The sequence below is a fragment of the Suncus etruscus genome, chromosome 2, assembly GCF_024139225.1.
Source record: "Suncus etruscus isolate mSunEtr1 chromosome 2, mSunEtr1.pri.cur, whole genome shotgun sequence".
In the NCBI taxonomy this organism is placed as follows: Eukaryota; Metazoa; Chordata; class Mammalia; order Eulipotyphla; family Soricidae; genus Suncus; species Suncus etruscus.
The window spans coordinates 111258886-111273893 of NC_064849.1; the positions used below are offsets into that span (position 1 = coordinate 111258886).

General features: G+C 34.8%; 1 protein-coding gene across 1 annotated transcript in view; it reads left to right on the top strand.

The window, feature by feature from the left end:
- The window catches only part of ITGA1 (integrin subunit alpha 1), a 162589-nt gene that overhangs the window by 65779 nt on the left and 81802 nt on the right, over positions 1–15008 (top strand). The window contains 3 exon segments of the mRNA XM_049768148.1: positions 10975–11084; positions 14026–14114; positions 14224–14335. Coding sequence (XP_049624105.1) covers positions 10975–11084; positions 14026–14114; positions 14224–14335 — 311 coding nt within the window.

Here is a 15008-nt window from a genome sequence, read left to right on the forward strand (position 1 = left end):
GAAATCACATGTGTTTTCAGTAGCAGAACCCTTCATAATCCTGATTAAGATCAGTTGTATTCATTATGTTTAGCTTGACTGGAGTATCCAAGTTGCAGTGTGGTTCAGAAAAATTGGGGGGAAAATACATAATTAGTTTAATAATTTTGCTTTGAAGAGAATGAGCTTAAATGCGCTCAGTGTTGCACAGTCCTCCAGATTTAGTTGTTGTCGCCAGAATGGCACGATCTCAGCCAGATGGGAAATGAAAAGATGTTGATCAGGACTTTCCACTCTTTGTTGTTTCCTTTTTTCATCCTTCTAGCTTAGGCACCCATCATTTTATTGGCTTTTAATTTAAGTTTATAAAAAACAAAGCCTACCATCTTTTAGTCATCCCCTTTGCTCTTTCTCCCACCAATCAACCTATTACTTTAAGTAACCTTAATTCTGTTGTTAGTGTCCAGGCATATATTTGCTTTTTCAATAAATGTTAGCTTTATATTTCACACATGCATGAAATCTTCTAATACTTATTTGTCTAATGTGATTCTCTAGAGTCCCTTCATTTTTCTACAAGTGGAAATAATTCATCTGTTTTTCTGGCTGATAGAATCTCATTGTGCGTTACTCTACATTTTCATTCAATCATGTGCCTACATTATCAGGCACAATGTTTTATTGGATACTTTGTTCTTTTCATTGCACAGCTATTAATATTGGAATATACATGAAGGTGGATATAACTATTTGGCTCCACTCTTCTAATTGCTATTAAAACAATTATTCTTTGGTATTAAAACAATTATTACCGTAGCGATAGCAGAGTCATAAAGAGTTTGCCTTGCAAGAGGTTGATCTGGGAGAGACCTGGTTTCAATCACCTCTATCCCATATGATCCCTGGAGCCTACCAGGAGCTATTTCTGAGTGCAGAGCCTGGAGTGAACCCTTAGTGCCTCTAGGTGTGGCCAAGAAACAAACAAAAACCAATCTATCAATATTCTTCATTAGTCTTGTCTTTGCAAAACAGATCGAAAAGAGCACAGAGAATAGGACACTTATTTGCATGTAGACAGCCTATGTTTGATCCCTAGTATCCCGTATTGTCCCACAACCCTGCCAGGAGTGATCCCCAAGTACAGAGCTAGGATAAATCCTGAACTCTACTGGTGTAGACTCAAACCAAAACCAAAGTAATCAAAGTAGTCTTTTATGATGCGGATACCTCCCTTACCAGTCTTTATCCCTACTTGTACGTATATATGTGTGAGTATATGCATAACATATATATATATATACACACATATACTTATGTGTATCAGCATATACTGGCTTCTTCTTTAACAAGTATTATTCAGAAAACTGGTAGCCACATACCAAAGAATGAAAATGAGCCCTTACTCACAAGAGTTACAAAAATTACCCTCAAAAACCATGGATGAAAGACCCAGATGTTAGATTCAGATTCATAGATTTGTTGAGAAAAAAAAAAGATGCTTTATAATATTGACCTCAGGGGTGTTTTCAGTGGTTTAGTTCAATTGCCTAGAAAAATAAAAGCAAAAATAAACAATTGAGGGGCCCAAGAGATTCCATGGAGGTAGGGAATTTGTCTTGCATGAAGGACAGTGGTTTTGAATCCCGGCATCCCATATGATCCCCCCGAGCCTGCAGTAGCAATTTCTGAGTGTATAGCCAGGAGTAACCCCTGAGTGTTGTCAGGTTTGATCCAAAAGACAAACAAACAAATAAGTAAATAAACAATTGAAAATACATTCAGGCCCAGAGTTACAGTGGATAAGGCATTTGTCTTGCATGCAGCCTACCATATATAGTCCCCTGATAAGCGCCAGTAGTAATCTCTCAGCAATAAGCCAGGAGTAAACTCTGAGTACACTAAGGTGTGACCCAAAAACAAGCAATAAAGAATATGTCAAACTAAATTTTTTCTGTATTATGAGATAAGCTATCACTAAAATAATTTTAAACTATAGTATTGGATAGGAGCAAATAGAACATCATATATATGACATGCATACAAAATTCAACAACAACAACAAACTCAAATATAAGTAGAAGAAAGAGTGGAACAAACAAGTCTCCAAAGAAGACACACAGTAGGCCAACTGGCAAGATAAAATGTTCAGTATCACTAATTATTAGAGAAATAAAAAATAAGATCAATAATAATTATTGTATACCACCTGATACCAGTGAGAAGTGTTTCAATCAAAAATACTAGAATAAGTTCTAACACAATGGGCATTTTTAATTTGTGTATTTAGAAACCCTAACTCACTATTGTTAATAATAACATAAAATGTTCAACCTCTATGGAAAACAGTCTCAAACAAGATGAGAAGAGAATAATCAGATGATATAGCAATGCCAGTACTTGACATAGATTCCAAGAACTCAAAAACACTAAGATATGCTTTGCTGTGTTTGCTGCTGTACTATTTACAGTCAGGAATATCTGGAAATAATTTGCGTACCCAGTAGCATAAAGTGAATAAAGAAGATGTGCAATAGTAATACAATGAGTATAAGAAAAGATAACTTCTTGCCTTTTGTAATAACATAGATGGAACTAGAGGACAACTTGTTCAAAAGGTAAAGAAATACCAATAATCTCACATACAAGTATGGTATATAAAGAAGCACCACAAGAGAATAGGCAGTGTCCAGTGAAAACAAACCCTTAGACTGACAACAGAACTGAAGTCATCAAGGGAGGTGGTAGTGAAAGGGAAGGGCCAATAGGCAGTGATAGTGACAGAGGGGTATTGCAACTTTGGTTGTCTCTATACCTCTAAATGTCAACATACATAGTCTTTCAATCCATTATTATTCTTTAAAGAACACAGTTGTCTTGCTTTATGCTTTTTCCTTAGAGGATTCTGCTTTATGCCAGGTAAGGGTTCATGAAACTAATGTTATATTTCCTCTAAATATGTGTTTCACATAAAACCCATTGAAGATTGATATAAAATATTTTTAGAAATCCTATTAAATTTTCTATTACAGATTTTAATGCATTTATTTTGCTATCTTTCATGACTAGGTAATGAGTCCACTGTAAAACTTTATTCTCCATGAAACCCAAATACTCATTTTATCTCTAAAAAACTTGTCTACAAGTGGTATTTGGTACTCTATGGTGTCTTTTCTTGGACATCAAGAAAGAGCTTGGTGAAAAGAATGTTCAGAAATAATGTAAATATGAGACAAAAACTTCAGGAAGCTAGATTTCCAAAGAGAGAAAATATAAATATGAAATATAGAGACAGCTATTCTTCAAATAAATAAAAGTTATCATAAATATAATTACTATTAAAATACAAAATATTGGGACCGGAGAGATAGCATGAAGGTAAGGTGTTTGCCTTTCATGCTGAAGGATGGTAGTTCAAATCCCGCATCCATATGGTCCCCTGTGCCTGCCTGGGGCGACTTCTGATCATAGAGCAGGAGTAACCCCTGAGCACTGCTGGGTGTGACCCAAAAACAAAAAAAAAAAGAAAAGAAAAGAAAAATACAAAATATTATTCTACAAAAATTTTGCTAGAACCGACGTGCTTAGTGTGGAAAAGAATGTTACTCTTGGGACCAATGAGGTGGCGCTAGAGATTAGGTGTCTGCCTTGCAAGCGCTAGCCAAGGAAGTGCCGCGGTTTGATCCCCTGGCGTGCCATATGGTCCCCAAGCCAGGGGCAATTTCTGAGCACTTAGCCAGGAGCAATCCGTGATAATCAAACGGGTGTGGCCCAAAAAACCAAAACAAACAAACAAACAAAAGAAATGTTACTCTCACTCGGACCCTAGGTTGAGTTCATCAAGTATTCTCTAGAATTTAGAATTGAAATATAGCATTGTCATCCTTTATAAAGCTGCAGACAGCTCATTGCAGAAATTTCATATAAAAAGAAAATATCCAGGGACGGGAACAATAGTACAGCAGTACAAGTGCTTTGCCTTGTATGCCTGCATTCAATTCCCATCTTCATCAGGAATGATTCCTTAGAATATAGAGTCAGAAATCAGCATTGGCTCTGCTGCATGTGACCTCAAACCAAAATTTTTAAAAAATTCAAAAAAAAATGTAATCAGTTAAAGCAATCACATTTCACTTAAAATGACAAAGTTAATGAATTGGTTAATAACAGTTCTGAAATGCTGTGCCTTGTATCTTCATACTGGCCCTTGGGATTTGGGGCAAGTGTTGTGGTTATTCATCTGCTTTTCTAACAGAAAACGGGAATCAGAGAATTAATTGTGAAAAGGTTGAATATAGCAAATATGCGACAAGTCCAGGATGTGGGACACTGGTCTTCTGACTTTCAGCCAATTTTCTCTAACAGCAGAATTCTCTGGATCCTTGTCCTGTGAAAATGCCCTACTATCTCACCCATATGTGTAGATGGCATATTCTACATTGTACTATATGTTCTCTACACTGCAAAAATGACTTCACAAGTGGAAATTCTCAACTGGAGGACAAATCTAAAATTCCCATGTCTGCTTATTCAGATACCTACAGTAATTGACACAGTCATTAAATAATTCATATGGTTATGAATTAATATGCCTGTTTTGTGCCAAGGACTGTAAGGGTATGTGTCTAAACAAAATAAATTTATGTTAGGGTATAATTTATTCCTATCAGTGATGGGAAGCCAAAAACAGATAATAAAAATATACTAGACAAATAGGTTATAACATCTGGCAGAATGTGATGATAAGGACTGTGAGAAAAATGAGAGCAAAAGAATGGGAATTGAGAACACTGGAGATTCCTAAAATTCTATAAATCCTGTGTGAATACTTTTCTGGGATCTTGTTATTTTTTTGCAGCTTGGGAAAAGAGGCTGAGTTCAAATGAAGGGGTAAGATATATGTAGTCTCCATAGTTGCTTGATTGCTAGTAGAACAAATAGTCATAAACAATAAATGGCAGAGTTGTTTTCTGTCCTATGCCTCATCAGCAACCATTAGTAGAGATGGTAGACCATTCTCTACCATCAGTCCCAATTCTTAAAATCCTCATCTCAGTCCTGGAGTATTCAACCATTTTCTGAGTGTATATATCTTAGTTTCTATTCTTTCTTTTTTGTTAGGTTTTCCTTCTCCATTTTTATTGATTCCATGATTTATAATACTATTAGTGTTTCATGTATATAATATTCCAATACCAAACTTACATTTTTGTTTGGTAAATCCATAATTTCTTTTTTCTCTTATTTTTCACAAGAACTTCACCATTCCAATGCTATTTAAAATTCAGTTTTCATCATTTAGCCTAGATTTCTATCCAATTAATGAATAGTGTTCTGACTAGTCAATTCTCTTCCACAAACTTTCATTTTGTTCTGTTCTAGTGAATGAATCTTAGAAAGTTCTCTAGGCACATAGTCTCCATAAATTATATTGACACCTTCCAAAACTTCCCTGGCTAGTGTCTGCCTTGCCAATTAAAAATCTTTATCATATTTCTCTAAAATCTCACTAAATTATTAAAGCTACTATATTTTACAAGGAAGGAAGGGAAGAAGTAAGGAAAGTTCATGTCAGAAAAGACAAGGAGAAGATACAAAGAGAAAATAGAGGAAGAATGGAATAAGCAAATCAATAAAAGACCAAAGCAATGAAAGAATAAATGGAGAAAATGAATAGTAGATCACAAATTTGTCTTCCCCACTTCAGTTAGCTACTGTTGCTATTATGAACAATCATTCCCACATTTGGTAGATATAGACAACAGAAGTTCATTGTTTCTCTTAGTTGAAGGATTTGGGAGCTGTTCCCCTGTAACCTGCAGAATTATGTGAATATCAATTTAAGCAGCTGCAGTCATCTGCTACCTCCATTGCTGTTGGAGAACCTAAGATGGTTCAACTTCCATGCCTGCTGTGTGTAATGACACTTCTCCATGTACTTTTCATCCTCCATTAGGCTATGGAAGAGTTCTTTAGAGCTTGGATCTCTCTGATTACAAAAGAACAGTAAACTGGAATTGTGTCATCTTTTTGATCCTGACTTCAGAAGTCACTCTGCTATATTGAATTTGTCAAGTAAATTTAATTTTTATCTCAGACAAGAACAAGGTACTAACACAAAGTAACACAGAGTTCCACTCATCTATCATTATCTGACATCTCTGAATCTCTTAGTCATCTGTGTCCTCCTGTCTAGGGAATAGGTGACATATGTCACTTATACAAATTCAACCTTTGGATCATCTCTTCTACCACTTTATCTGATGATATCATTATTGAGTCTTTCTCATGAACATTTAATCACAACTAGTTGTCCTCCATAATACATTTGATTGCCCCCAAATTCTTAATGCTTTTTTGGGGAGAAAAAAATAGAGTCCTTTCCAGTTTACTTTACCCACTCAAAATCTTGTGTAATTTTCTCTCAGCTTTCTTCTCACATGGTACTCTCTTGAGGTCATAGTATTTGCTCTCAGAGATTCTACAAGGCTTATGATATGCTTATCTATGTTCCACAGTTTCAAAAATGTTCTTCAGTGAGAATGAACCCAAGTTGCTTAAGAATGAATCCAGCCTCAACGTGCTCTTTTGTTCTCTTTTCTTTCCTCTCAAATATACCTCACATTTAGAATTGCTTCTTAAAAGGCTTTGAGTACCAAGTTCTTTGTCTCGAGTATACTTTTGAAGAACTCAAATCATTATAGTTTAGGGGTCAGAGAGATAGTACATCAGGTATGGTGCTTGCCTTGTACACAGCTGACCAAGGTTCCTTCCCAGACATCCACTATATTTCCTCAAGTGACATCAGAACCTCTGTGCATTGCCAGATGTGGTCCCCAAAAGATAAACAGAAAAATTTATATTCTGGCCCCTGTTATCTAATTTTGTTTTATTTAAAAAAAACTTGATTTGTTGATTGATTGATTGATTGTTTTTTGGGCCACACCCAGAAGTGTTTAGGGGTTATTGCTGGTTCTGCACTCAGAAATAGCCCTTTGCAAGCTGGGGGACCATATGGGATTCCGGAAATTGAACCACGTCCCTCCCAGGTTGGCCCTTCCAGGTTGGCCATACAGCCTTACTTCTGTGTTATCCCTCTGCTCCTATTATCTATTTTTTAAAAACTGTAAGAATTAACACTTAACCCATATAAACTATAAGCCAAAATTTATTTTATGTATCTTCAATATGTCATTTAGTTTTCATGATGATAACAGGTAATTGCTCCATTTTCATTTTGCAAATGAATTAACTAAGGTATATGGAGGTCTTTATAATATTTCTCTTCAATGTTAAGTTTCCCTGCCTGCTTTCCCACCTACGACCTTCCAGGCGGGGTCGCTGTTGAGATCCTAGTAAATAGGTGTCGAACTAGGTCGGTCAGGATCTTTTGGGACAGTTAGCTGGCGTGCTCTGGGCTTTTAGAGCTGCTAGCAGGTCGACAAAGGATTCTGCAATTACTCTCCTATCTGTGTGATTATTTGCCGTGAATAAATATTGCCAGGATCGCTTCCCGCCCTAGGGGATAGGGGAAAGGGAATCTCCCGTCCTGGGAGCTCTTTGAGGATCTAAAATCAGCCAGTCTAGGAGAAAATATAACCCTACATACAGTGACTTGATTTACTCTAAATTGTAAGCTAAGTAAACTGAAAAATTATTATTTAAATTTATTAAGCCTGACACCAAAGTACCTACTATGTATTACATAGAGGATTAAAATACTTAGTACATGGAAAGGTCTTAGAATAAGGCCTAAAACATGGTATAATAAGTACCAGCTATTATTGTCATTGTTATGATAATGAGTATCTTGAATATTATTTGTTAATTTTCACTTTAAATTAAGTCATAAGTTTTTAATAAAAATGTAAAAAAAATTTTTTTGGTTTTTCGGGCCACACCCATTTGATACTCAGGGGTTACTCCTGGCTAAGGGCTTCAGAAATTGCCCCTGGCATGGGGGACCATATGGGACACCCGAGGGATCGAATCGTGGTCCTTTCTTGACTAGCACTTGCAAGGCAGACACCTTACCGCTAGTGCCACCTCGCTGGCCCCTAAAAAATGTAAAATTTTATTTTAAATTAGGTTATAAGCAAATGTTAATCCTACCAGGCAATTTTTAAATAATGTCTTTACATATACAATAGTTGAATACATGACTCTAATAATTACTGCTTGCTGTTGATCAATTTTCTTTTAATCATTCACTAATATTTAGTATCATGAGCTTTATATTTATGCACTAATACTTCTTCCCTTAACTAACGTCATATTTTAGAGCTAGATTTCTAAGCACAAGAATTGTACATTCAAGACTTTGAATACGTTCATGTAATTTATGCACATCAAAAGTGTTTTGTAAAGGCATTATATCAATAGATAACATTTTGGTGCCTTAATTAAATATTTATTATTGTGACATAATTTTCTATTAATACTAGTTTTTCTCAGAGGATATACTACACAAAGCAAACCCCATTCATCTTCAATATGAAGAACTTTTCAAATACTTAAGACATTTCATGTATATCCAACATACCTGCACCCTAAATAAACTCCCAATTCTCTATTCAATTTTTCCCCCAAGTATATATCCTCAGATTTCTCTTAAATATCACTTATTAGACAAAATTACAAGACTCTTACTCGCTGGGTTATGGTCTACTAAATTGCATTCCATTGTGCCTAGTCTCTCTTAATTTAGAGATTCCAGACATGGCCTGACAGTTCAGGCCACAGAGAGGCTATCGCTTTTCTTGACTAGCTCATCTATTTACAGCTCTGAAGCCTAAGGTCATATTAGCATTTTTGGCACCAAAATACATTATCAGCTATATTACTTGATGTCAACTAAATCTTTCATGACTTATTCACATGAAATCCTATTAAGTCAGGATTCCCACATCCTGTGCTGTTGTAGCTAATAGTATACAGTTAAGCAAACATATTTACAAAGATGCTCAATAATGTTTAACTAGTTTGTTTCTGTTCCAAAACTGTGGGACATTTCTGATGCTTCTATAAGAATATTTATATACTAGCAGCCCGAGGGGAAAAGGAAGGGCAATATGGGATGCATGCTGGGACAGGGGTGGAGGGAGGACAACATTGGTGGTGGGAATGCCCCTGATTCAATGTCACTAAAATACTACTGTGAAAGATTTGGTAATCCACTTTGGTCAAAATAAAAATTATTCATAAAAAAGAATATTTATTACATGATAATTTGCTTTATGTTTACTCTATCTTTACTCGACACCCATTAATAAATATACAGACTAAAACAAGCTCAAATGCTGTTTCTTTTTGTATATAAGTGGAGTCCTTTGTCTACTAGTGAATGTCTTTGGGTATATATGGTCCCTTCAGACAGCTGTGCACCATCAGCTGCAAATTCAAGTACTTTAACTCTTAACCACATTTATCTTCTTCCTAACAATATTTCATCAGTGGTCTTTTTAGAAGTATTTATGACTGACATTATTACATTTTCCCAGAGTGATTTTATAGTTATATCTTCAAAAATAATAAGTTAAGGGGCCAAAGTGATGGCACAGGGCATAAGGCGTCTGTCTTGAATGCACTAGACTAGGACAGACCATGGTTAGATACCCTGGCATCCCATATGATCCCCCAAGCCATGGTTTAATTTTTGTGTGTATAGCCAGGAGTAACCCCTGAGCATCACTGGGTGTGGCCCCCAAAAATAGTAAGTTAAAATCTGGGTTTCATTGCTATCTTTATTTTTTAAGTCCATACAAGTGAACATATGATAATTAAATATTAGTATTTTCTAACTCCTATGTGAAATTAATACATCCTCAGGGGAAAAAACTTGTATATCCATGTGCTTTTTTTGTAAGCTACCACAGCGACACAGTGACATGCTTGATCAATAATTAGTTCTGGGACTAGAAAACTAGTACAAGGCTAAGAAGTATGGGGCCAATCTAGTTTAGTCCCCAGAACCTTAAGACCCAATTGGCACCATATCCTCTGGCTTAGCATTTAATTGCCAGAATAGTTGACTGAGCATCACCAGAAATGGGTCTCAAGTCTCTGAGCAGCACTTGGGATATCTCTTAAGTTATTATTTTAGTACCCCAAATTATATAATAACTATAAACAATTCCAAGATTTCTACATATTTTAAGTCACCCAGATTTATCAGGGGCTGGGCAGATAATATAGTGGGTAACACACTAACCTTGCATGCTGCCATCCTGGGTTCAATCCTTTGCACCCCTCATGATCCCCTAAACTCCACCAGGAATAATCACTATGCCCAGAGCCAGGAACAAGTCCTGAGCACTGCCAAGTATGATTCCTTGATTAATGGATTGATTAAAATTTATTATTTTATCAACTTTATATACCTGGTACCTGGAACAGTCAAGAAACATAGAGAAATTTAATCACACCCTAAATATGGTATTAGAAAAATTGTGTCAATTGAGTCTTGATTCTCTCTTTTGCCTCTTTAATAGACAAAGAATATTTCCTACAGTAAAACTTCATATTAGTTCTTTTGAGCTATTGTATGACAGACAGAACCCTTTTAACAAAAGACTTCCTATTCTACTCAAAGACCTTTAATTCACTAGATATATTATTAATTTAGGACAGTTATAGCAGACAAGTCAAGGATATTGAAAATTTGTTTTACCTCACCCAAATAGAAAACCATTCCCAACCAAATTTCAGTCTGGTAGTTTGGTCTTACCAAGAACCTGGAATGTTGGATCTCCTTCCAATCGACTTCTTCCTAAATTAAAGTATTTTACCAAGTTATCATATATTTTTGGATTTTTTTTAAAGTTATCTGTATTAAGAAGATGGTGCTTATCTTATTTTAGAAAACATTAAATATTAAATAATAGCTATGAGTATATCAATGAAAGTTACTTATCTTCAAATTTATCATAAAACAGCTAAAATTAAAATTTTCATTATTAAAATGTTAATTGAGTTATTTACCATTCATTATTTCTCTAGGGTGCTAATTGGTTCTCCATTGGTTGGTCAGCCTAAGAATAGAACTGGAGATGTCTATAAATGTCCAGTTGGGAGAGGCGAATTACCTTGTGTGAAGTTGGATCTACCAGGTATGTAAAGTCAAAATGTTAAAACATGTTCCTAAAACATGCCCATTATTTTAATTCTAAGTAAATTTTAAGCAACTGAAAAATAATAATAGAAGTAATCTAAAATCATTCTTAAAGTTTAAAATTTTATTAATGATATTTTTATGTCCTGTGTTCTTGCTTCTAGAAGTTTGTTATAGAGTAGGCATCAATTTAGATGATATTCTTGTTTCATTACCTTTAACTACCTCCATTATTCAGAATCTTTTGTAAATCAGTGGTATTGTTGAGGGTGTGAGGGAACTTTTAAAATGAAAATCTTAACATATTTATACAAATGAAAAAAAAATGTACTCTAAGTACTGTTAGGTATAGATAGACTTTGCGTCTCAGATAAACTATGAGTGACTCTGAATGCTACAGCAACTATAACAGCACCAACAAAAAATGTAATGGTTTGTTTTGTTTGGAGGGATGGAGAACTTCTCAGGCAGACAAGACTACACAGTTTGATGCTAGGCTACTGATGTGGCGATCTTCTCTGTTCTCCTGCAATTCTAGGAGCCAGAAATTTACACCCACTGATGTTCAGGACTCATTTTGGGGCCTTGACCCCCTGAGTTAGAGAGCTGACTGAATAGTGTTTGTTTCTAAAAATAAAATAGACAAAAGAAAATTATAAAGGAGAAATTAACAGTAAGTATGACAATACTCTATTAGTTACTTAGAATATCCCTAGAATACTCCAGAATAAACTCCATCATTGTTCTATGTCACATTAGACTTATTTCAGATACTATATTTCTGAGTTCTCTTTTTAAAATTTTGATTTTCTAATACGGGGACTCGTCAAATTTATGATCACCCCTGCCATAACAGTTTTAACATACTTTCTGGTAGTTTTAACATTGGGAATAACTTGACATCAATTTTCATTTATTATTTTTCTCCTAAGGTTGAGTCAGTCATATTTTCATGTTTTTCTTAATTTTAACAGTTTGGTTGTATTCCAGATCACACTTCTGTATTTGTTTGTTTGTTTATTTATTTATTTATTTGTGGTTTTTGAGGCCACATCCAGCATACTCAGAGATTATTCCTGGCTCTGTGCTCAGAAATCACTCCTGGCAGGCCAAGAGACCATATGGAATGTCAGGAATCAAACCCTAGTCAGTCCTGGGTCAGACATGTACAAGGCAAATGACCTACTGATGTGCTATCACTCCAGCCCCATAATTCTGATTTTTAAGTTAGAGACTCTTTATGTTCTGTCAAATATTTTAACAAGTTATTATAGTAGATGTATACTTGGCTAAATTCAACTTTATTTCTTTTTTGTTTTGTTTTGTTTTGTTTTGGGGTCACACCCGGCAGTGCTCAGGGGTTACTCCTGGCTCCATGCTCAGAAATCTCTCCTGGCAGGCTCGGGGGACCATATGAGATGCCGGGATTCAAACCATGGTCCTTTTGCATGAAAGGCAAATGCCTTACCTCCATGCAATCTCTCTGGCCCCTAAATTCAATTTTCACACTGGCTTTTTGATACTGTAAATGATCAAAGTTTCTGTTGTAATTTTGCCTGAACTGTTTATAAAGTTTACTCTGAACATCCATGGTCCAGTTTATTTTAACTTATCTTTCCTAGATATTATCCCTCTTACCTAGTAGGAAACATAGTTATCTTCCCTAGATATCTTCTAGATATCTTCACTCACTTGGCAACTACTAATATTGCTTCAAACTTCTATACTTGGTTTTTTCAATACAGTAAGACTAAAATTCTATTTCAGAAGGCCATGTAGCACTAAACGTTTATTATAAGACTATGTTTCTATCCAGTTTATGCTTTCTTTTTAATGTTTAAGATGAATGTTTCATACCTATTTTTTTCTTTCTTGAGTATAGCATTGCTGTATGCAGAGAATTATTATAAGATGATAATCCTCCATTAGTGGTAATTGAAAGAGACTTTCAGTGTTAGCGTGGAGGCTAATATATCAAAAACAATAAGGGATCCTCTGCTGTAGTCTCAGCTGGTAGAGGAATGCTAGTCTTGAAACAACCCTAGTATAAAAACTTCTATCCAGATAATTCAAGACCAATGGTAGATATTCTAAGTTTCAACTTCCTTCAAAACACACAGAATAAACTCAGAGAAAAAAAGACCAATATTTAGATTAATAAATCTGTGTGGCTATTTAGAAATATTGTTTCTGTTACCCTGCTTAAATCTATAGTCTTAAGGTAGGGCAAACTTTTAGTCATAAACAATGAAGTAAATCTTTCTTGAATTTGAATATTGTTTCTTCCAATATCTCAGCATACTGCTAAGGAGGCTTTAGTCATTTTGGCTTTTCCTATCCAACATATTTTTAATGTGAATAAGTAGAAATCCTTGCCAATTTTACCAGGTTTACAGGATTTAGGACCTAGACTACATACTTGATGTGTCAAATGTATTCCTTTTAAACATGTTTTTCTTATCCAAACTTCCTAACCACAGGTCTACACTTGTGTTCAGTTATTATTTGTAACCCTCCTAGTGCCCCTATCATACCAAAAATTAATGGCCAAAGAAAATTTTAATAGTTAACTTTTATTTTCTAGTCTTCAGCCCATTTTTCTTCTTGCCAGAAATCATGTTTCATCATATTTGTTTTAATTAGCAAAAATGTGTGAAAGGTATTCCCACATTCCCCTTGCCTTGATAGTGCTGAATTCTTTTACATTTTAGTAAAGCTATTTGAAACGGGGATTCAGACAAAGTTTCTGGGATAGAAACCAGGTTTTCAGACTTAGTTTGTCCATTATAAAAATACTTTGCTTATTGTTCTGTTGAGTCAAAATAAGAAAGTGCTACAATGTGAATACAATGAATACAAACAGAATGTATAGTGTGAAGACAGTTTTGCTTTTTTTAACAACCTCATACAATATTTGTGTTTTGTTTTTTTTTTATTAGTGAATACTTCAATTCCCAATGTCACAGAAGTAAAGGAGAACATGACATTTGGAGCAACTTTAGTCACTAACCCAAAAGGAGGGTTTCTGGTAAGAATAAAAAGAGTATCATAGTTAATTAACCACAAATGCTATATTCTAAGAATTTAAGATGATGTTTATCATTTTTAATCTTACAGTTTTTATTTGTTTTTAAAAGGCATGTGGGCCCCTATATGCTTACAGATGTGGACATTTGTATTACACAACTGGAATCTGTTCTGATGTCAGCTCCACATTTCAAGTTGTAAACTCTGTTGCTCCTGTACGAGGTATGGATTTTATGCAATGTTCTTGCATGTTTGAAAAAGTGTAAGGAATAAGTGAGATATGTATAGCCAGGAACATACCAAAAAGCTTGAAGTATTTTTTTGATTACCAGGATTGCCAGTTTAGGTAAATGTTTGTTTTGGCAATATATGACCAAACCTCACTGTAATATTTGGGACTGAATTAGTGAAAGTAACTTTGACAGTGTAATCTTTGACTTCATACTTAAGTTGTCATGTGGTATTTATTTAAAGGGCAAAATAGTAAACTCATTTTAAATCATCACAGAGTAATTAATAACTGCTATCCAAAATTTTTTTGAGAAAATGTTCAGTGCTATCTTATATAATGTTAAAGTTTAGTTAATAAACTTAACTAGATATGAAACCTAAAATATTGTTATTGAATGCAATAAATGTTTATAATTTTACTTTATCTAAACCTATTTTTAATTATAAAAAATATGTCCAGTACAATGAATAGGGACCCAAACAACCAATTTGGTCTGCTGAGCACAAACAGGAGTGATTTCTGAACACAGAACCAAGAGTAAACTCTGAGCATAGCCTGATATGGCCCCCAAAACTTAAAAAAAAATTGTGTCCACTTTGTAGTCTATCATTTATATGGAGCTTTGTTCAGTCATGAAAGCAAATCATGTATTTCAAAAGGACT